General features: G+C 43.7%; 1 protein-coding gene across 1 annotated transcript in view; it reads left to right on the top strand.

The window, feature by feature from the left end:
• The first annotated feature begins 38 nt into the window (after positions 1 to 38).
• The window catches only part of MAF (MAF bZIP transcription factor), a 363,185-nt gene continuing 338,914 nt past the window's right edge, over positions 39 to 24,309 (top strand). Inside the window, 5 exon segments of the mRNA XM_024735513.1 lie at positions 39 to 627; positions 630 to 910; positions 5,260 to 5,362; positions 5,829 to 5,939; positions 13,262 to 13,322. Coding sequence (XP_024591281.1) covers positions 202 to 627; positions 630 to 910; positions 5,260 to 5,362; positions 5,829 to 5,939; positions 13,262 to 13,312 — 972 coding nt within the window. The 5' untranslated portion in view covers positions 39 to 201 and the 3' untranslated portion in view covers positions 13,313 to 13,322.

Here is a 24,309-nt window from a genome sequence, read left to right as displayed (position 1 = left end):
AGGGCGGGCGCGGGGGGCGCGGGCAGGGCGGGGGGGTTGTGTGCGCGCTCGGAGGTTTCGGGCCAGCCACCGCCGCGCGAGCTAGAAGCGCCCCAGCCCGGCAAGCTGGCTCACCCGCTGGCCACCCAGCACAGCCCGCTGGCCCCTCTCCTGCAGCCCATCTGGCGGAGCGGCGGCGGCGGCGGCGGCGGCGGCAGGAGAATGGCATCAGAACTGGCAATGAGCAACTCCGACCTGCCCACCAGTCCCCTGGCCATGGAATATGTTAATGACTTCGATCTGATGAAGTTTGAAGTGAAAAAGGAACCGGTGGAGACCGACCGCATCATCAGCCAGTGTGGCCGTCTCATCGCCGGGGGCTCGCTGTCCTCCACCCCCATGAGCACGCCGTGCAGCTCGGTGCCCCCTTCCCCCAGCTTCTCGGCGCCCAGCCCGGGCTCGGGCAGCGAGCAGAAGGCGCACCTGGAAGACTACTACTGGATGACCGGCTACCCGCAGCAGCTGAACCCCGAGGCGCTGGGCTTCAGCCCCGAGGACGCGGTCGAGGCGCTCATCAGCAACAGCCACCAGCTCCAGGGCGGCTTCGATGGCTACGCGCGCGGGGCGCAGCAGCTGGCCTTTTTCTGCGCGGGGTCAGCAAGGAGGAGGTGATCCGGCTGAAGCAGAAGAGGCGGACCCTGAAAAACCGCGGCTATGCCCAGTCCTGCCGCTTCAAGAGGGTGCAGCAGAGGCACGTCCTGGAGTCCGAGAAGAACCAGCTGCTGCAGCAGGTCGACCACCTCAAGCAGGAGATCTCCAGGCTGGTGCGCGAGAGGGACGCGTACAAGGAGAAATACGAGAAGCTGGTGAGCAGCGGCTTCCGAGAAAACGGCTCGAGCAGCGACAACCCGTCCTCTCCCGAGTTTTTCATGTGAGTCTGACACGCGATCCCAGCTAGCCACCTTGATAAGTGCTCCGTGGGGGTCCGACTCGGGTGTGGGCTTGCCACTTCCAGAGCCTTACTCGCCACCGCCTCGCCCCCTCCCCTCCCGAGCTTGCCCCCCCCAGTTGCCCCCTGCGCGCACGCACACGCACACACACACACGCACACGCACACACACACACAACACACACCGTGCTCCGAGTTGGTGGTGGTGGCGACGGCTGTTTTGAAGTCGGGGAGGGGCAGGTTGTCTGGCTCATGCATTGCCAATCTGAAATTCTCCATAACTCGCTAGCTTGTTTGTTTTTTTTTTTTTTTAACACTCCCCCCCAACGTGCTCAATGTTCAGCGATCTCGGCAGAGTTCCTCATGCTCACCTTTGAAGCCCGCATCATTCACATATTTTTTTCTTCTTCAGTTCATGAGCTGGTGTTCATTTTCTGTGTGTGTGTGTTCGTATTGTTTGGATTTTTTTTTTTTAATTAGAGTTTTTGGAGCTTGCTGTGTTACCTCCTTTTTTTTTTTCCCCACACTCCACCCTCCCTCCCTCTCCCCCCATCTCCTCTGAGATAAGAGAAAGAAAAGAAAAAAAAAAAAATTAAGTTTTTTTTTTTTTTAATTAGAGTTTTTGGAGCTTGCTGTGTTACCTCCTTTTTTTTCCTCCCCACACTCCACCCTCACTCCCTCTCCACCCATCTCCTCTGAGATAAAAGAAAAAAAAGAAAAAAAAAAGCTAAGTTTTTTTTTTCTCCTCCTGAGTTCTTCGTATGAGATTGAGCTTGCAAAGGAAAAAAAAAATGTGAAATGTTATACACTTGCAGCGTGCTGAGTTCCATCGGGTTTTTTTGAGCATTGTTATGCTAAAATAGAGGGGAAAAATCCTCATGAACCTGCCACAATCAAGCCTGCATCAACCTTCTGGGTGTGACTCGTGAGTTTTGGTCCTTATGATGCCAAATCTGAGAGTTTAGTCTGCCATTTAAAAAACTCATTCTCATCTCATGCATTATGATGCTTGCTACTTTGTCTTAGCAACAATGAACTATAACTGTTTCAAAGACTTTATGGAAAAGAGACATTATATTAATAAAAAAAAAAAGCCTGCATGCTGGACATGTATGGTATAATTATTTTTTTCTTTTTTTTTTTTCCTTTTGGCTTGGAAATGGACGTTCGAAGACTTATGGCATTGGCATTCATACTTTTGTTTTATTGCCTCATGAGTTTTTTGAGTTCAGAACAAAAAAAGTGCAACCGTAGAGCCTTCTTCCCATGAAAGTTTGCATCTGCTCCAAAACTGCTTTGAGTTACTCAGAACTTCAGCCTCCCATTGTAAATGCACTGAAGGGATTCCTTGTTAAAGATGCCAGAATGGGTTAAAAAATTTAACACGGCCAACAGTAAAGAACTCTTAATGCTTTCTTTTTAATAAGAATGACTGCCCCACTGGGGGGACTAAAATTGTGCTGTTGCCGAAAGCAGTCTAAAATTTATTTTTTAAAAAAAGAAATCTGCCCCGTTATTTTTTTTGGTTTGTTTTCTTTTTCCTTTTTTTTTTTTTTTTTTTTTTTTTTTTTTTTTTTGGCTTTTGGTCATTGTCAAATGTGGAATGCTATGGGTTTCTAGTATATAATTTAATTCTAGTTTTTATAATCTGTTAGCCCAGTTAAAATGTATGCTACAGATAAAGGAATGTTATAGATAAATTTGAAAGAGTTAGGTCTGTTTAGCTGTAGATTTTTTAAAAGATTGATGCACTAAATTGTTTACTGTTGTGATGTTAAGGGGGGTAGAGTTTGCAAGGGGACTGTTTAAAAAAAAGTAGCTTATACAGCATGTGCTTGCAACTTAAATATAAGTTGGGTATGTGTAGTCTTTGCTATACCACTGACTGTATTGAAAACCAAAGTATTAAAAGGGGAAACACCCCTGTTTATATCTGTAGGGGTATTTTACATTCAAAATGTATGTTTTTTTTTTTCAAAATTAAAGTATCTGGGACTGAATTGCACTAAGATATAACCTGCAAGCATATAATACAAAAAAAATTTGCAAAACTGTTTAGAACGCTAATAAATGGATGCAGTTATAAAAAATGGCATTACTGCACAGTTTTAAGGTGATGCAGATTTTTTTACAGTTGTATTGTGGTGCAGAACTGGATTTTCTGTAACTTAAAAAAAAAATCCACAGTTTTAAAGGCAATAATCAGTAAATGTTATTTTCAGGGACTGACATCCTGTCTTTAAAAACAAAATGAAAAGTAAATCTTACCACAATAAATATAAAAAAATCTTGTCAGTTACTTTTCTTTTACATATTTTGCTGTGCAAAATTGTTTTATATCTTGAGTTACTAACTAACCACGCGTGATGTTCCTATGTGCTTTTCTTTCATTTTCAATTCTGGTTATATCAAGAGAAAGAATAATCTACAATAATAAACTGCATTTTTTTTTTTTGATTCTGTACTCAGTTTCTTAGTGTACAGTTTAACTGGGCCCAACACTGCGTTAGAAGTGTAAAAGGCATCCTTTTCTCCAGAGGAAGGATTAATGGACAAGTGATGAGGCAATAATTCAGAGTGAAACATAGGCTGTTTTGTGAGGTGGAAGGCCAGTCCCTTCCAATAATTAGTAATATTTAATATAAATGTAAATTACAATCTCTCAAAATCCCCCTCCCCCAGAGTTCTCAGTTTTCAAATAAGTAGAGACATCATTGCCCTGGTGGAAACAAACAAACAAAAATCCCAACCAGAGAGCAGGGCCTTCTCAGCCTCGCCCTGAGCTTCTCATCCCACCACACACCCATCTAGAGGGAAACGAGCCCAGCAGAGAAGGCCTTGGCAGAGGTGGCTTGGGCACATACGCATTCAATGGTAAAGATAAACAATTCTTGCCTTTTGGCTCAAATTGATTATTTTTCCTTCTTCCCTTACATGCCATGATTTTCTTGTTAGCAAGGCCTGACAGGATTTCACATCAACACTTTGGACAAATTACAGTTGTTTGTTTGTTTCTTAACTTTGAAGGTCATTTGTCTTAAATAGGAAAAAGAAAAGTCCACCTCTCACAGAAGTCCAAGTACGTATCTGGGTTTAAACTGTTATTAAATCATATTTCCCTGTGAATATTTAGCTGAGGGCTTCTCCACGTAGATGAGCTGGTAATGATTTCAGAGCACCTTAGCTCCTGGAATACAAGCAGAAAATAATGCCTGGTTGGAATAAAGGCTGTGCTTTGATTTATCGGTATTTACCCCAACACAGGCTATGTGTGCGGGCTCACTTAAAAGATCCCTTGGAAAGTCTGGAGCTACCTTCACTAACAGCACTGACCTATTTTAAAATGACACAAATTCATGCAACTAATGTTACAAATTCATGCAGTTTGCATTCTTCAGCAACTTCCCCTAGATGGCTAATAGAACGTTAGACAAAGCCAACACTGTTTTGAAAATATAGCCAAACACGGTGACTTTTGTTTTATTTTGTTTTCTGTTCTTCAAAAAATAATAATAACAATAATATTGCAACTCTGAACGAAGGCCTGATTTTGAGGAAAACAGGTTGTGCTTGGCGCTGATGAGCTCTGGCCGGTGTGTCAGCCTTCCTACCCTTTTTCACAGAACATGAAGACAGTGGATAGGGCCCCTGAATCCACACTTTATTTTGCTTTAACACAGGTCTTGATAGTAAACCTACCTCCATGTGCTTGAAGTTAGCTGTTCTTCTCTGTCTCAGAGTTCTTGTGTTGTTTTGTTTTGTTTTTTTGGTCCGATCCCAACGAGGAGATTTGCAGTCTCCCCCTGTAGAAGCAGAAATATCGCTTATACAGGAAGCCCAGCATCAGACACAAAATTTTAGGCAAACATTTTCAAAATAACAGTGACCTGGATGGAGTTACTGCAGTTACCTCACGAGGAATGCCACTTGCGAAAAAATACAGTGGTCCAACAATTAAGCATTTTGCTAGGCCCCTACAAGGCCGTTTAATATAATAAGCAGGTTTTTGCCCCAAATATGAAAAAGCCAAATACAGAGGTGCTGGCAAAAAAGTGAGGTTTTGGTGGCTGCCTTTAAGAGAAGGCTAACTCCTAATGAAAGGCACTTTCAGAAATAACCATTACTAAAAACTTTGAAATGTAATGAGAGTGGTGAACACAAATACATGCTTTTTTTTTTTTTTTAACAAAGAAATCCTGCCTGAGTGCCCTTACTACAAATAAGTCTCTACATTTTTTTTTTTAATCATGTAAGGAAATCTAGCTTTCCCTTTACACTGCATTTGAGTCTTTGTCTAAATAGTGTTAAAATTCCTTTCATTCCAAATACAGAACTGAGCCCACTCACAAGTTGGAGCCATCGGTGGGATACACCACATTTTGGAAGCCCCACAGCGTCATGTGCTTACCCGTGTGTTCACAAAATGAAATTTACGTGAGAACTGTATTTTTATTATTTTTATTACTATCTGCAGTCATGGAAAACAGCCTACCCCTGACTTCTGTTTAGTTTCCTTTTTTAAAAAATAAATGTGTTAAGAGATGAAAGCTATTAAACGTATAAGCTCCATGCTACTTAACTGTGCCTCCTGTCTGAGGATCATACAGACCCACAGAAAAGCACGCTGGTGTTTCTTACTTTACGATGCGCCAGAATGAATAGGTGCGATTGTTTTCAACCTGTAATATTGGTTTTTTTTAAAAAATCCACTGAAATTTACAAGGTATATGCGTTGATGTGAAGGGAAGTGTCACAGAAGGTTAACAGCTAGCATTTTTAAAGCCTATGTAGACATGCACACTCTAAACAGTACTTTTTCACGCTTCGTTGTTTCTCTGGCAGATAATTCTACTAAGAAGAAAAATAAATAAATAATTGACCCCCCCCCCTCCCCAAGCAGATGCCACGGGCAGAAGCTTTAACAGAGCCGAGCACCCTGATTTTCTCTCGGGCCCTGGATAGTATTGTATTTATCAGTGATGTCAAACGTGGTCACTCATCAGACAGAGCCGTAAGTGAAACCAATGTTAGTTAAGTACACCCCCTCCGTGTGCTTTTTTTTCCCTCCCCCTTCTCTGCTCTCAGGCATCCGCAAACTCACCTCCCATGTTTTCTTTTTCTTCCAGAACCGTGTAACAATTTTTTACAGTGTATCCGACACATTAATAGATTGACATCAAATAGGCAGAGATTCTACTTCCTGATCTCAGTGAGGAAATGATGTGTAGATAATCATATTTATCTGCCTTCATGCGTAACCACCTGGGCTCTCAACAGAGGCCATTCCAATGCGAGAGGCTCTATTTATTACTGAAGGCGGGATTCTAAGGCTCTGAGCTTTTCCCCCTCACACCCTTACCCCGGTAGTTTTTATTCAGTAGCGTTGATTCGAGATACTTCCGCTCTGAAATAGGACCTCCCCTTGCCAAACCACCAGCTTTAAGGTTAAACACGGCGTACAGGGGGCAGATGGTGACCACACTTGCAAACATGGGGCGCAGCCGTCTCAGTAGACACATTCCCAGCGTGTCCTTGTCTGAAATGACTGAAGTGGCTTGTGACACATTCAGAGGTTCCCGAGTACAGTAGTTGGAAGGTTTTTGCTGTTGTCTTTGTTCTTGGTTCAGACCAACTTACTTCCGTATTCACCCTTGGCTTGATCAAATGTACTCCCCCGGTGTTCTAGGCCAATCAATGTATTTAAAAGTCCGCTGGCCACACAGGTATCTCAATTTTTTGCCTGTCGGTAGTTAAAGACTAACAGAGATAGGTTGCAAGACTGAGGTCCACGAGGGACAACCTTTAGCCGTCTGATTTCCGTGCCAGTAAAACACACAGCCAAAGCTGTGGGGCTTACTTCTCATATAAACATGGGATCAGAGAGGCTAGGAAGCCAGGTTCACCCGCTTTACACTGCTCGTCCGCGAGGCTCCCCACTGCGATTTACTTTCGTTTGATTTATTTTTAAATCTTGTCCCTTTTCTTGAAGAAATGTCTTCATTCTTAGGGAAGAGATAACTACCGTGAGAGGATATCCTTTTTACCACTTCTGATTATTACTCAGGAGGCTAGATGAATAATTTGGGGTCGGTGCCTTCCTTGTTGTCCAGAGTAAAATAAGAGAAACCTAGTTTGTTCTCACTCCGGGCCCATCCTAAATTTGAAAGATGTCCCAAGTCCAAGGCTGGGCGGACAGTAGCCATAAGGGAGGTGGTCCAGCCCTCCAGCCCACTGAATCAGGATGAGTCCGTTTGTTTCTGTATTTGTTTAAAAACAGAGCAGGAGCCTTCACCCACCTTCTGATAACACTGCTTTTCTCACTTTTGATATAAATCTTCAAAATCTAGACATCACACAGCCCCAGAAAAGGGAAATTCTCTCCAAGCCTGGCTCCACCACGGCTCTTGAACAAACCCAGCTCTGTCTGGCATTTTTTTTTTCTCCAGCGGGGGTAGGGGACAGGGTGAGAGAATTTCAGTCTCCCAGGCTGTCTCATGATTGCCGGGGCATAAAGAAGTACAGTCCTGCAACAATGTGGGAACATCTTTACCCTTTAGAGAGGGACAAAACAAAAAACAAAGCAAATCAAATTGCTTGGCACGAAGGCGTAGCAAAACCCCAGGCTCTCCATTCCTTGTAGCATCTGTGGGAGGTGAGAAATGAGGCAAGCCAGAGAGAATGGTGACGCAGACTTCGAAGGCAAGGGTCACCCAGTGTACACATTTGCACACAGGTGCAAACCAGGTTCAGCTGTCCGTTTCTTTCCTGTATGTTCACGTGTGTTTCTGTTTCGAAAATTTTAGAGATCGAACCCCAATTAAGAGCCCCGAGGAAATTGCAAATGTCTTAATTTGGGGGCATTTATAAATATTTCAATCTGTGATTTTGCAGTGGGGACATTTGAGACATTGGATGTGTTACGCCCATATTTCTGTGGTCACCGCAGTAGGTTTGATGGCATCGTGACTGTTTTTATTGCTTAAATTTGAAAGCCCTTTGTGTGTTTTCCCTAAGTTTGCCCAATATAACAAGGCCAATATAGAAAGAACACATCAACGGCACGCAGAAATCAGACCTTTCTATGAATGTGCATCAGAGTTGGACAGTTTTAAGAAATTCACAAAATGCATTTTCCACAGAGAGGCTATGATTGGAACGCACAGTTCTCTACCCAGATCGTAGTCATCTGCTAAGCACCTCTTCCCTGTTGAACACAATTCATTTTCTTTTCCTTTCTTTTTGTCAAGTAACAATTTTTTCTATAATTAGAACTCCGGATTGCAAAATCGCATTCCTCCCTTCTCCACAGATTCTTGGATCTTTAGTTACGATTAGAAAGGGGCATTAATTCAAGAAGGGAGGATGAGGGAGGGGTGTCTGTGGAGCTTTGGGAGAGGAGGAGAGGAAGTAGAAATAGTTCTGTGCTCACCTCCCCACGCCCCCTTGGCCTTCACCCAGCCCAGGCCTGGGTGTGAGTTACACGCTGGGGATTTGGATTCTGAATTTATTCTAAATATTCTGATCACCAACCTTGAGTGTTTCCAAGCTAAGATGCCAAAGAATGGTTTTTCCTTGTGGTTGGTTCTTTCGGTTAGGAAATAGGAGAGGCCATGAAACCTTATAGAACTGGGAGAGGAGGCGTGGTAACCGCTCTCCTGAGAGAATCCCCAAAAAAGGATGGTTGTGAAGGGAATCCTGGCCTGAAAACTCCGGTCAGCAGTGCCGAGTTCCCTTTTGCAACCAAAATCTGTCCTGGTTCTGCATGACTTCATCCACTTCTGGAAGCCTGTGGAAGTGGGTTTCTGGTCTCCTTTGGGGGATTTTCCAGAAGGAAAGCAGGCCTGAGGGTCCCAGAAAAATAGGCAATCCCAAACTAGGCCCAGAGGAGCAGAGGGCAGGTAGCGGCTGGTGTGCAGGGGCTGGGGGGAGTATTACTAACAAGAGACGGACCTTGGCTTATGACCCCCAGTTGCCAGAGGTCAACTCTAGGTCATTCCTAGGGCCCTAGCTTCCCACCAGGCTAGATGTGTTTGCAGGGTGACTGACAGCCCTCTGGCAGACCCTGAAATCCCCGTGATCCCTAAAAGCAATAGAGATGTCCTTAGCTCCAGGGCTTTGGCCCCTTACCACCTGGTCCCTGTCCCATCCCAGTGTCCTCTCTATAATTTCTGGCACCTCTACCCACCATGCCTAGTCACCAGGGCCATCAGAGAGACTCAGAAATCACTGCCTTGTACCAGAAGGCAGTCACCTAAGCTGAGCCTTTGGACCCATTAAGTCACTTCTGGGGCAGGTCCAGTGCAGACAAAGGCAGGGATGCAGAGAAGAGCTGGGAAGTGGCTCTGGCATGTCTAAGGCCAGCGGGAGCTTCCCATGCCAAGGACTTTGAAGCCTGGAATGAAGAAGATGAAGGCGGGGAGGATGCTGAGGTCCCGTCTCCCAGTTTCCATGCATCCCCTCTCCCTACGCATGCATGCCCTGCACCCTCCACCCCGCCCGACCCCCCTCCCGGTCTACATTTGTTCTGCGGGGCCCATTCACTCTGGGCATCACTGCCCTGGCCAGGTGCACTCCGCATCCTCAGGGTCCCCTGGCCACTGCATCAAGCGTAGAAGGACAGGAAGCAGGGCCGGCGCGGTCGGGTCCGGCGGCTGCCTGAGGCCAAGAGGAGTCCTCGCGTGCCTCAGGCCCTGGGCTGCGCCCCGGGGGACCAGTCGCAGGCTCAGGACGCTAACAAAGCGGCTCCCCTCCGAGATGCCCGCGCCCGTGCTGGGGCACCACCGGCGGCCACTCCCAGCAAGCCCCAGGGCCCCACACCCACCCGGTGCCCGCGACCCAGCTGGGTACTTGGATTTGTATTGGGATTTGGTTTAAGGTTTCCAAGAGGACTGCCCTGGCCACAGTGGAGCCCTTGGGGACATTGAAAATACCTGCTCTGCTGCGCTCTGGGGTGGGCGCATGGAAGGAGGGAGTGGGGTTCAGCCCTAAAAGGCTCCGCCTTTCACCTTGGGACACCCCCCATCCCACCTTCCAGCTGCCTCAGGAACCTTCTGCAAATAAGAGCATCAGCTCCAGATCATTTGATTTTTACTCTATTAATTTTCCGGCCCATTTCCAGATCTAGATTTTTTTTTTTTTTTTTTCCTGCTCTGGTTAGAGACAGTGAAGAGGCAAAAGAAAAAGAAGGAAATCTAGATAGACTGTTTTAAAATCTTTCTAGAAATCTCCATACAGTTGGGGTTTTCCTTGATAGAGTTTGACGTTTATTGTAGAGGAAAGCTACTCAGGAAAACTTTATTAGGATTTCACCCACAGCTCCAGCAAGAGGGGCTTGCTTGCATTCCCAGATTTAACACAGTTGCTGTCAAATCTCAGGCACTCAGAAACTGTCTAAAGAGGAGAAACTTTAAAACAACTAATTTCAGAAGGGAGGCCTTCCATGTAGGATTTTTTTCTTACAGGGACCTTCAGTTTTTTGGATCCTTGAGTGTGAAGCAGTTAAGCATCATTGCACCTTCTCAAATAAATTCCCCCCGCCCCCGCTTTTTTCCTTTTTCTTTGCTCAAGGAAGGATTCATAAATGTGCAGATAAATATGTTGAAACAAAAGCAATGATCTCAGCATCTGACGCACTTTTACACTGTCAGATTCTACTGAAATCTTTTTTCTTAGACTGGGGGAAACCCGCAGTCATCATTCTCAGATGAAATCTGTTAAAAGATGATAGTTGAGTCTGTTTTCAGGCAATGGATCCAACATATTCTTTCATCTGCCATTTATCTATCTATCTAATCTATTTATGGAACTGTAACACATTGTAGGGGGTAGGCTATTAAAAGATAAATCTACCATTTCCACATTAGGACACAGACATGGTCACACGACAGAGTTCTTTTTGGTCTACTCTACGTGTTGGTAGGCGGGAGCCAAACCTAGCCTGAATGGTCTGTCTTAGAATAATGATCTTCCCATAAAACCTTCGCTGGACTTGGCATGACTCAGAGCACTGCAGAGGTCAGAGACTCAGAGCACCTGTATGTTCTCAGGGTGCACTGTCCGTGTTAATTCCCTGCACTGTACCGGTAGTGAGACCTTTAAAATCTTCCTTGGAATATCACTGTACATTCCTATGCTATTTTAAAAGTACTATTTAATGGTTAGGTAAATAGGTCCCACTTTTCAAGGCTCTGTGCTAGCAGACATCTGGCTTCGACTACACCGCTGCGGTCAGGATGGAAAATCTCCTCTCCTGCTCCGCTGTGAGACCCCTTTGCCCTCCACCACCCTTCCCCAGTGACTAGCCTAGGTGAAGGTGATGAGAACAGAAAATGGCAATGGCTTTTGGACCCTATTCAGGTGTGCAAACAGAATCTCTCTCTCCTCAGCTTTTGAAAGTAGATGCCTCGATAACAGGATGGGCTCCCCAGGTGGCCAGAGAATAGAGGTCATCTTGAGGAAAGGGACACCAGTGATCTAAAAAGGACATCTACTTTATGAGATTTCAGGCAAGATTCCAAATACGCATTTAATGAGGTCCGATTCTTTTTCTCCAGAAATAACAGAGGCTATGAGTGAGCTGGTCAGGAAGGCAAACGGGCATTTTGCAAAGTCTCCGTTCAATTATTGCTTTGTAATATTGTTCTAAAATTGAAAAACGCCTCACGAGTCTATGATCTCCTGTAAATATTCCTTGCAGAAGCTTAACATACGTTTGCACTGCCCCAAAGGAATTACAAAAATATTCCCTCCACAATCTCTTAAGCTTTTAAACTCTATTCACTAGCATTTCTAAAAGAATCTGTTGTTCCTAAAGACTTTTTTTTTAAGTGACCTTATATGGGAAGTTTTCTTGTTTTGTTTTGTTTGTTTGTTTGAGATTAGCCATTTGAAGTTGAAATGGAGAATAATTGATATCACAGATAACACTTCCAGGTTTTATAACTTCAGTATGTGTCTTGTTTCTTTTTTTTTTTTTTTTTTTTTGGCATAGAAATAATTTATTTGGCAAAAGATTAGTGTATACTCTGACATGAAAGAGTATTTTGTGCTGTAATGTTTTAAAAGCATTTCTAACGTGAAATGTGGATGAAAGTCCATGATGTATTTGGGGCAGCTCTGACAGATATGAATACAAATTTGTTTATATGAGTATCTTAATGCATAGTCAGACTATTTAGATAAAGGGAACTGGGAAAATTATAGAGTTACGCTAAATGAAAATTTAAGTAAAAGATTCTGTCAGTTACAGCAGCCTACAGATTTCAGCAGGTGTATGCGTTGTGTGTATTTTTTCACACCAATTGTAAAGTAATTCAAATAAAAGTGGGGCAGATTAAAGAAGAGTAACTGAATCTCCACGTTGGAAAAAAAATCAGATTGACTCACTGGTTTATCACAGTTATTGTACCCAGATTGACTGTAAGCATGTTGAATTTTTTAAATTAGATTTTAAATATATTTTGACAGTCTGAACTTGTAGAGTATGGCTAACTAGGGGGAGAAATGACAGGTCTGCTTTGTTATTAAACTGCTGTCTGGAAAATATTGGACTCCGTACAGTAAATGATAATTATTTTGCCACTTACATTAGTATAGCTAATAGCAATAAGGGGTTTTTGAACCATAGAAAGCTAACTACTTTGAATTACTGTGCTTTGTTATTCACTGTGAAGCAAAAAGACTTTTTTTTTTTTCTAAAGCAATCTCATTTTCATATTACCGTTCTAAGCATTCTCTGCTACTAATTTAAACAGAGAGGAAGTTAATAAATAAAAGGGTGGTCTCTAAATGGTTCTATTTGTTAAGAGAACGTCTGCAATTAAGGTCATCAGTACCAGCAGAATAGACCAGGGCCATGGAAGAGGAGGGGGGAAGATGGAAGAGAAACAGGCCCTAGTAAAGAGCCAGGGTTTGGTTTTGGTTCCCTGGGGATGGGCAGTCTTTGAACACTTGAGAGACACCCATCAGAGACCATTCATATCCTCCTCCACTGTGAACCCAGGATCGCTTGGTTCTCTGAACTGAGGGCAGCTCTAAAGCTGATCCAGGCTGCCAGGCCAGTGGGCATCACTGTCTCAGCCCCCCCCAGGACCAGAGCAAGAGTGAAGAGGGGTCGTTGATAAAGCATCCCACGCCATTCTCTTCCATGTGAACCCTTCCTCTGGCAGGGCTGAGACCAGGATGCCAAAGCAAATGGACCTAAATCACTCTTCTTTTGGTCTCATTCTGCCCTCTTCATAGGTAGTTAGGCTGCCTTGAACATACTGTCCTTCTAAAGCCCTCTTCATGGTTATTAATGACCCTTTGTTTATTTTAATATATTTACTAAATCAGGTACCCAAGGGAATCCTCTACATCAGTGATGTGAAAAATCCTGTTGCCTGAAGTCCAAGAGGTACATCTTGATTTCTGATTTGCATGTGCTTGTTTTAGTGCATTTTCCATGAGGGAGACAGCAAGCAAGCAAAGCAAGTGAGGAATGCTGATCGTTTTCGAGGTGCGAAGGTCTCCTGCTTTAGTGGTTTTAGTATTGGGGTTTCACATGTACGTAAATGGTGATACCAGATGCTGAAGTGAAGGATGCATTGTGTGTTGAGATGAGCATGCATGCATTTTTATATTGACTTCATGACGTCGGTGTGGTATACAGAGTACTAATCCGGTCCGAGTAGATCTCAGACCTTTAGCCTTAACTAGCGTGAGTCTGTTGACTCATCTTTATATCTGAATGTCAGACAATTTGCGTTGTCCCCCTCCTGTGTCCAAGTGTGAGTTTGGAGCCACGCCTCCCTTCAAATGTAGGCAGAGGGAGGCAGAAATGTGATTTTCACCTATGAAAAAAAATGAAATTAAGCTATTTAAATGGGTTTTCAATTACAGGGATCCCGGGGTGAATTTAATTATGAATCCTCTTCGTTTAGAGAGCTAGACCAACACTCTTACACCAATAATTACTTAGTGTTATCGTTTTATGTATTCCTGTTACGTCTTATTGGCTAATGGAATGAAGTTTGACTTTTTTTTTTTTTTTTTTTTTTTTTAAATTTGCTTGCTGAGAAATTTGCATGAAATACAGCTTTGGGTTTAAGTCCCACCGTCAAATTGCTACTGTTTAAGAAGGAGACACTTTAAGAATCCAGTGAATTGAGGGTGTCAGGAAACAGACCCGGATTTTTTCCCGCTCTTCTGATATGGTATCTGATTACTTACTTTTACACGTTATTATAAGGACAGGCTTTGAATAACTGGACTGTGAATATTTAACATGATTTCTTTCCTAGCCTTAAACAAAATTAACATTTTCTTTAATAGCTCTCATACATAGATTTTAACTAAGTGTACACCTTTGGGATTAATTTGTGTATCCTTGTGTATGCATGCCATACCAATACTTTATTCCTTTCTCTTTCTATTCCTTTCTTTTATCCCTGTCCTTATAATTGCAGTTTGAAAGCCATCTATTAAATATAATGATCCAGACACACCGGGCAGGTTTTGTTACACCGAAACCATCCATTTTGAGCAAAGAGTTAATGAACTTTTAAGGCAAGGTTCACCCGGGTCTTGACCGCCCCCCCCCCCACCGTAATATTTCATATAAGGTTACTGGCGGGAGAGAAATCAAATTTCAGCTGTGAACATGATTGACAGGTGAGAGTGAGGAAGAGAAAGGCATTTGGCTAGATGGGGAATTTGGAGAGGAGGACAATTCCTCCAAGTTACTCTGTGGTATTAGATATTATAAGCTGATATATGAAAAGTTCGATACTTGATACTCCTGGGAGAGTTACTTAGTTTATTTTCAGAAAGTCACTTTGGTTAAGAGACTTCAGTCCTGGAAGCCAAAAATGGGGAATCACTAGCTTTCTGCTGTCTTGCTGATTTCCACTATGTACAACTTTGTGGCTTATTTTTGGCAATTTTCTAGGCTAGAGTGTGAGAATTAAATCACAAGCCATGTGGGGAGGCATTTGATTATTTTATTTATTCTCAGAAACACAGTCTAGATTATATTCTGGTTCTTGGGCATATTGCAGAATAGTCGTCCTAAGTGGCATCACAAAAAGATCAAATTCTCCATTTTCATAGCATCCCTTGATCCTAACATTTTCCATTAGTGCACGTTTCAGCTTAACATACGCAAATCTACCCAAGTGCATGATTTATCAAGGTTGTGCCTTCTAAGCAAAGTCTTCTAACATGACGATCAAGAGAGACGACAATCCCACACTGCTGTTTGATGTCAGTTTCTCCATGGTCGCATCCCTGGGTCAGGTGGGATGTTAGCATCGTCACCATGGAAAGAAGTGATGGTGTTGCTTGACCCTAAGACAAAGAGTGGCTTTGGAGTCCACCTTAGAGGCTGTCTCTTAGCGTGAATTGTCAAAAGGAGGTAACACAACTACTCGTGGTTGGCACCAAAACTGAAAGCAGGCCTTTAATACATGCTCTTTTCATCTTGTGTGTTGAAACACTAATTTCAGGAGATACTGGCGGACCTTAGCCTGCTGATGTGTATGCTCTACCCATTACAGATGTTCCTGACATTGGCTAAGACCCATCCGGATGCAACCGAGCCTTAACAGAGCTGCCTTGGGGCAGGGCAGGTCGGACACATATAACATAGGGGAGAGGCCTGTTGGTAGCTTTCCTGTCACCCGCGGGAGTTTCCTGATGGAACTTGTAAAAACAGCTCTTCCCGGGTTCTAAGTACCCGTCACTTTTTTTTTTTTCCTAGTCTTAACAATTAGCTGAGTGGATATGTTTTATCCTGACTATACCTATGCCGATGTGAATTCAAACCAATGTAAGGAAGGCTTTACTCTGTTATGAACTGGGATATAAACAAAAAACACAGTAAAAGGACTCCGAAATCTTGTTTCTACTTTGTATAACGTGTCCTCCCACGTTGCCAGGAATCACCCAGAAATAAAACGCAAGCATGGTTTCCCAATGTCCAGTGTCAATGTGAGCACAGCTATTTAATTCCAACGTAAAATTAAAGATGTCATAAGCATATTTCCTTTGCAGAGTCCATCAAAATATTTTAACAGAAATGGTGAATGAGGTGTTCTCAGGCAAAGGCCATGGGAAAACACAGACAGTAAGTTTTCGTCTCCTGGTGCCTCGGTTTGAAAAGCCCAAGTGAGAACCGTGGCTGGTCTTGACTGTGGCTTCACTGCAGACCCCTCAGGGCCTCTTGGTACTCAGTTTTTAGAGTAACTGCCCCGTCCTGGAAGACAGCAAGGGGTAGGATGCTGTCTGGCACGCAGATCTGGAGAGCAGACCAGTCCGTCACAGATGCCATGAGTATGTCTTAAGCACATTACATCACTGTATTTGTTGGCACTGAGAAAATAAGGGAAAATAATTCTGTTTAAAGCGTTTTATTACTGGGACTAGCTGACCTAATTGTTTGTTGTTGTTGTTTGTTTAATCAGATTATGCTCCTGCCTAAGCCCCCCCATCCCCCTTTCCATACAAGGCTGCCTAATGTCTTCCTTTCTGTGGACACCGGCCCACTAGTGAGCAGATTTAATCAATTAATTATGGCAGAGCAGGTACAGGGCAAGCAGCTCAATGAACTCACATTATTTCCAGTCAACGTTAGAATGCTATCAAAGGGGCTGCCGTAAAGAAAGGAACATTATGCGTTTGGGAGCATTTGGGGGTGGGGGGAAGGAAGAAGGAATTTTTGCACTAGTATAGCACTCGTTATTTAAAACAAAATGATGCTTCTGTAAAGAGCTTTCGTTCTAAAAGCACACATTCAGTCACCTGCCAAAATCTCAGATTTATTGCTGCCGTTCACAGATGCCAATGTTGAAACTCTCCTCGCCCGCCGCTTGCTGAGTCTTTCATTTCCTCGATCCAAAAATTACTGTAAAGTTGTTGTTTAGTGTCTGCCTTTTTTTTTTTGCTTTTCCTGGCACCTAATGAAATTATCAGCAATAAATGAGCTATACAGAAGGGTTGGGTTTGCTTTTATTTATTTATTTTGTTTTTTGGTCTTTTTTTTTTTTTTTGGCAGTATTTGGAAAATGCTGGGACAAGGGTAAGCCGGTGGGAACATTCGGAGTGCCTCCCTTTCCAGCGTCCACAGGAAATGAAGCTATTAGCATTTATATAATTTCAGATGGGAACTAATACTGAGGGTGGGAGCGGGGAGGAAGTTTCAGGTGTTGAGTGGGAAACAACACGGCCCTGACCTCCAGTATAAACTGCTGGAAGATATTACCACCTAATTAACAATCCAGGGGCGCATCCTACACCTTCATCACTGGTGAGGTGAAAATGACAAAAAAGAGAGGAAGGGAGTTTGTTTTTTGCCATTCCCTCAGCAAGCAATCATCCTCTAATGACGGGTCATCCACGTGCAGCAAGTGACGATTTCTTTTTAGTCCTTTGAGTCTATAGAAAAGCACAGTAACTTCATTTGCTGGCAGGTAGGCAGTAGAGGTGAGAATTGAATTGATCTGAAATTGACCCTGCGGTCACGCCTCCTATTAAATTGGGTTCTTCAGACAAAGTTTCTTTTCTTCTTCCTGGGCTCCTGCCAGCAGCCAAGCTGAGTCTTGAGTGGGGTGGGGTTGAGGTGCAATTATTTAAAGGGATTCTGACCCCAGGGTTGAACCCCCAACGCAAAGTTACTCAGGATGGAGACCTTTCGTTACAGATGGTGCTTAATTAAAGGGCTTGAGTCTACCGCGATGGCGGGCCTCCGGTTTGTTTATATTTTAGAATGAGGTTCGTTCCTGATGTACAAGAAATGGCGGAGGAAGCATCTCTGACTGGGCTGAAAGTTTTGAATGGAGAATAGAATTTTCTGTTTCCTTTTAAATTTCTCTTCCTTATTTAACCGCCCCCCCCCACCCCGCCTCTTTCTGATGGAGCCATTAAAGGCCTTTCAATAAATCTTAGGGTGCATACGATACCTTTGACAGTGTTGGAAATCCTGCCTTGCTTTTCAGGTGGCCAGGCGAGCCTGCTGGACAGGAGGCCTGGCCTCTCTCACCTCCCAGCGGCGAGGGTCGCCAAGAGAGATCAGCAATTCCTTCACTCATTTTGACCTTTTGGACCTCAGCTGAGAACCGCTGTCTGGTTAGTGCCTCCTGGTAGTTCTGTCCTGATGCTCCAAGGCTGTTTTGTTTATGTGATACCCAGTTTTCCCAGCCATTTTCTTTTCTTTTCTTTTCTTTTTCTTCTTCTCTTTTTCTCCTTTTAAAGCCCGGAAGCAGTTCCTCACCACTGCGTAGTAGAAGGAAAGTCCACGTGCTTTAACAGGCGTGTTTGGAGATGTGAGCCCGAGTTCCCCCGTGCAGGGAAGGAGCCACAGTTTGGTATGAGGACAGGATTTCTGTAGACCTCGGGGCTGCACCTGCGGCCCAGGGCGGAGGGCCCTCAGCTGCGGTCCTCTCGGCTCCGGCAGCCTCTGGAGACTCAGAACGCATGCGCATGCGAGGCACCTTTCCCAGGAAGCCTGGCTTTCCCCCGTGCTCGGCGCTCTCCTGACCTAGTGGAGCCTCTGGAACCAGAACTCGCTGCTTTCAGAGTGTTCCCCAGCTTAGTTCTTGGTGATAAAACTGTTGGTAAAAATGGGATGCGTTCAAAACACTCTAGTCTCCACGGGGAACCTGGTTAATTAGAATGTTACCTCTGTTGGCTCTGATCTTTGCTCACTTTGTAGCGTCCTGACAAGCCCTCGTGTAAAACGCCCGAAGGTCAGTGGAACAAAATAGCACGTGACTCGTGCGGTAAGCCCTCCCTACACGTTTGTGGGCGGATAATAGGCCCAGCTCCCAAACTCAGCTGGGAGGACTTGAGTTGGAGTGTGTTTGGGCCTTGCAGTCTGGTTCCTGCGCCGGAGCAGAGGGTTCCCTTGTCCGTCAGAGCTCGGAGCTTTCATAGCAGCGCGGAGACAGTCGCTCGGCTCCGGAGAGGAAAAAAAAAAAAAAGTAAGGAAGGATTTCGTTTTATTCTTTTCGAGCCCGCTGATATTAGGAATGAAAACTTTTCCATCCCTGTTGCTGAGAAATTTGTGTTTTTTAAGGCATTGGTGGGGATGTGATGGCGAGGGATGGGGGGTGAGGTATTAGATCCAGCAAGATGTTTCTGTCTGTCTTTACTCAGCGTCTTACAGTGTTCTTCAGATTATGCATCCTCTCCAGCATCCTTTCCTAATACAATAAAAAGAAGGCCCTTTCCCATGTTTGCCACGGTTAACTTATCAGATGTTTCACTTTAGGAAAGATGGGATCCAAGTGTGTGATTGCATTGTAAATTCATCAGGTGTCACTTGCCAAGTTATTGAGGACGCAGTTATTCTGAGAAGGCATCTTTTTACTATTTCTTTAAAATTTAATTAAGATCAGGCCACTGCCTGGTTTCAACTGGACGGTTCCCCCGCCCCCTTTTTTCTTTCTTTCTTCTTCTTTTTCTTTCTTTTTTTTTCTTTTTCTTTTTGGCTATTGCAAGCTGCAGTAAAGTGACCTGTAATTTATAATCAGAGTTTGGTATCGTTAAACTGTAAAATCTGACTTTGGGGTTTTGCTTATAAAATAAATAATTGAAAAAATATAGCAATGAGGCTTGTACAGTAGAGGCAACGTCAGTACATGTATATCTGTGTATCTGAATATATGTGTATGTATTTTTTTGCTGGAGGCTCTTAAGCTAGCCCTGAAAAAGCATCTTAGAAAACTGTGACTGTCAACGTCCAAGTAGGAGGATTCCCTGATAAGAATATAAGCACATTTTCTTTAATGAACTTTGAATTTGTTTTGTAAACTCCCTTCGTCATTCACGTTATTTTTTAAGGTGTATTATTTCGGCACTAAGGAGTCAGCATATACACGCTCGAATTCTCTGTCTATAGGCTATGGCGCGCCTTAGCTAGAAAGACTTATTTTTTCCTTTTCTTCTAACAAGGATGCTCATTTAGAAAGAAATGTTTATGTGAAGTGCTTGTCAGTTGGCATTTTTACTGGGTTGCTAACCCAAAGGTAAAATATAAAGCCATGTCTTTTCCTCACTGGCTTGTTGGCTTGTTGTTACTGGAAGGGTCCCTCCCTTGTTAGCTTGATAAATAATTTTACTAGGGGGACTCTGCTGTATTTTTATGCTTGCTGTCTGTTTTCTGCTTGCTGCAAATAAATTTCTGTACTCAGAGGGCACTAAAACTCCAAACACATGGTATTTTCCCATTTTGCTGCTGGTCGCCTGAAATATTTATTCCATCTCATGTTTTTAATTAATTTTTTAAAGGAAAAAATAATTTGTGATTAACAGCAAGCAAAAATTAGCCCTTTATTTCTCAGGACCATTGGGTTTGAACCTGGAAGTGTAGTTTTTTTTTGGAAGGCTTTGCGTGTCAAACCCTGTTTCATGTTTGTCACATTGAAGACAAGAGTTATTCATCTGGGGAGTCCTGAAGTTTTCTAATTATAGATTTCCTTCTCTGCCTTTCTAGCTGTACGTATTAAGTTGTTAATATGAGAAATCAAGAGGGGTATAGAATTCTGCCTAGAAACAAGACACTACACAAATTCTTTACATTTGAAAAATGATATATTTGTGTGAAAATGGAGATGAAATTGATCATAGGTATCAATATAGCTGTCAGCATCCCCCTGACTCCCAGGCCTTGAGACTTGGGGTTCATTACTGAGGAGAGATGGGTGTGGGTCAGTCATTGGGGCAAAATGGGAGGTTCCCTGGCACAAACCTAAACAAACACACCTGAAAACATTCCAGTAAAATAAAATACAATAATAAAATAAATGAACATATTCTACAAATTACAAGCACAGTGAACACAACACATAGTAGGGGTACAATAATATGTTTAACGAAAGAAGGATATTTATGCATGTTGGCAAAAACAAGTGATCATTTTAAATCATTGCCAGATTATCGCATTAATTGAAATATGATTTTTTCAAAGCAGATCTTCTACTTGCGGTTTGCTCATTAGCGGGGTCTTATTTTCTGAAACTGGAACATATTTTTACAAAGGTACCAGAGACATACATTTGAAGCTAGAATGCCAGCTCACATAACCAGGATGTTGAGGAGACTGAGTCACAGGTTTTCTGGAGTTCAACTTCTGCGAAGATAGAAAAAGGAAGAGAAAAATGTAGAAGAAGGGGCAGTAGACGTACATATTGATTATTAAAACGTGTATGTATCTTATCAAACGTGTACACAGTTTATTTTCCTCTCCCACTTCTCAGGGATTTCAGAAATGAGCTAGGCTTCAAGCGGATGACTTGTTTTTCCCCTCTAACTCTGCAATTGTAGAGACTATGAGAATCAGATTTTTAAAATATTTAACGCAGAGTTGATAGTCACCATTTCTTCCAGTCACTTTGGGGTGGTACACGTTAGTCAGGAGTTAGAGAAAACTTCCATGGAGTTGAGTGATATTCCACCCAGCCCCGCCCTTTGGAGGGCGATGCTGACGACAGCTACCATTGATTGAGCATCTCCTGGTAGCCAGGACCTATGCCACCTTTGATCCTCACAAGTAGTGGGGGCAGATACTTTAATCCCCTTTATAGAGATGCAGAAACTCAGGCACAAAGCAGTTCAGATAGGATTTGACCTTCCACCACAGTCATGCAGATTTTCTAGCTAGACACCATGCCACCCCTGCCTCAGCCAGCTCATTCCCTCCTTCCCAGTTAAAGAACTCAGGGTTTAACCTCAGCACATGTTGTGTGGCCTCAGCTGCCCTCCCCTCCCCGGTGTTCTTTTTCTGAGTGGGGTTGAGTGACGCCTAGAAGAAAATGCATTATAATCTCAGAAGGATCTAGAAGATCGGGGCTAGTACTTCTCATGAGCTTGACCCTAAGGACCCCTCTGGCTCTAAAAGCAAACGATTCTGTGGTCTGGGTTGTGGTAGGTAATGGAGCAGCCTTTATTCAGAGATAAAGATTGTCATTTCAAGAGCATTTAAAAAATAATAGATGGTACATTTCCTTAATACCCTGTAATGTGTAAAGTGTCAGGTGCACAGCTGACACTCAGGAAATTGCTGGATAGTGAAGATAAATTAGCGTTAAAGCACTCCATTGAAAGGCCCATTTAATAAGAAGTTGTCAGCAAAACCTGTAGTCCCATGAAAAAGAACACACACTTTCTGCATCTGTAAAATAGGGGTAGTCCCTCAAAGGCGTCTGCAAAGGATTAAATACGGTAATGTGTGGAAAGCGCCTGGCACAGAGTAAACATCCTGCCATACTCGGCCCTGATCGGTATTATGTGGAATAAAACTTTGACCTTGACACTGTGCAAGCTCTGATTTGTTTTAGAATAACTTCGTGGTTATGATATTGGACGTCTTCCCTCTGCTTTAAAATAAGCGTTGTCACAATTGGAAAATGGGGAAGAACCTAGAACAGTAGTTTATTATCTGCCTTCCCCTCAAAAACTACCATCACCCCTAAAAAAATTTTTTAGAGGTGTACTTGGGAAATTCTGCGGTCAAATAATTTAGGGAAATCATGGATTAGACCAAGTTAAACATTTAATTTTGCTATCCTCCATCTCGGAGCCTTTATATGCTAATATGTATTGTGACCCTCCATAGGGAAGGACCAACGTGGGTGGCACACAACATCTTCCCAACTTATTTGAACATGGAACCTGTCTTCTAATCAGCCATCTTGTGGAAATAACAGTAGGGCAGTTTTGAAAAATGGTTGACTAGGTAAAGAAGTTCTGACTTAATTATTCTATTTAGTACCAAAGGACCCCTTTACTAATTTCTTCTTGTGAAGCCCATGTTCTCAAGGATTCATTTGTAATTCTGTGTGTTTGTTTTATTAATCAGAGCCCCCTCCATAAAAGCTCTAGGGCTGGGCTTCCCTGGTGGCGCAGTGGTTGAGAGTCCGCCTGCCGATGCAGGGAACACGGGTTCGTGCCCCGATCCGGGAAGATCCCACATGCTGCGGAGCGGCTGGGCCCGTGAGCCGTGGCCGCTGAGCCTGCGCGTCCGGAGCCTGTGCTCCGCAACAGGAGAGGCTCCAACAGTGAGAGGCCCGCGTACCGCAAAAAACAAAAACAAAAACAAAGCTCTAGGGCTTCTCTGATCAGCAAGAGAAGTGGTATAATTCCACTGATGTATATTCAATCAAAAGCAAAGAAAACCTGATCATGGGGGTTATCCTGTAGGTCTTTACGATGATAGCAGTAGTTCATGGGTGCCATTACTGCCTTCACAGGCTCCCTGTGGGCTTTTAGGACGCCGGTTTGGGATTCTCTGCTCTGATTAAAATCCCAGGATCACTGTCAAATTCGAACTGCTGTTTGTGATTGGATGAGCCTTCCGAGGGACTCTGAGGTCTTGGCAGGAGCCCGTCAATTTCTCAGAATCTTGGACATAAAAACTGCCTTCAGGTTTCTGTTCCTTTATTGTAAGGATACAGGTGTATATTAAAGGCATGAAATGCAAGATGGAAGGTGGGCAGTGTTGGCGATGGGGGCTCATTCTCTCTGTCCCTCTTCCCTCCCTTTCCTCTGTCTGCACATCTGCTTCATTCTCCCTACAGGAAGCCTTCTTGCTTTGAAGTACCCCTGATTCCCACCCTCACCCCTACACATCCCCAGCAGAGGTTGGTTAGCAGCCCTGCTGTCCTGTTCAGAGGAGATAGCTGATAGGTTCACTTCGGTGAGGTATATCTTTTGTCCAGTCAGCACTGGCTAGGGGTGGGTCTTTATGGCCAGATGCTGCCTAACCACGTTTTCTGAGAACGGGGTTCTGCAGGGACTGGGAGATGGGGGAGATGAGCGCTCCCCAGCGTCGGGGAGGGAAACTGGTACCCGAGAGTCACATGCACCGCTTAAGAAGATAGGAATGAATAGAATTGGGCCATGAACAGGTCTCTGAACCCAGAGACTGGATCATCAACCTTGGATGCACCCATGGGGCTTTTAAAAATGTTGATGCCTTGCCCTAGACCAATTAAAGCAGAACCTCCACAGGCTGGTGGGGCTCGGGCATCAGTATCTTTTTTTAAATTAATTCCCAGTGATTCTAATGCACAACCATGATTGAGAACTCCTAGTAGTGTCCAGAGACACAGCCGTGGAAACCCAGAAAGTGAAGAAGCTGCTGGTGAATTTCCCATATTTTATTGTATTGTCTTACAAGTCAGCATTTTTCAGGTCCAGTTTGAAATTAAAAGGGATGAACAATTGCTTTGTGTTTTTCCTGCTTCCTCAGGCCTTCCTAGTGCTCTATTAACATCAACTCTGTTTTTTATAAGGAGGGCTCAGGCATTCAGATAAGGCACACAGGGAAAGAGAATCTGAGTTGACGTGCAAAGCCCCATTTTTTACACCTGCCTTGGCCACTAGACAGCCTTGTGACCTGGGCAGGC

The sequence above is a fragment of the Neophocaena asiaeorientalis genome, unplaced genomic scaffold (genome assembly GCF_003031525.2).
Source record: "Neophocaena asiaeorientalis asiaeorientalis breed wild unplaced genomic scaffold, Neophocaena_asiaeorientalis_V1.1 scaffold40, whole genome shotgun sequence".
NCBI lineage: Eukaryota > Metazoa > Chordata > Mammalia > Artiodactyla > Phocoenidae > Neophocaena > Neophocaena asiaeorientalis.
Note: the sequence above shows the minus strand (reverse complement) of the source record. Positions and strands in the feature narration are given on the sequence as shown.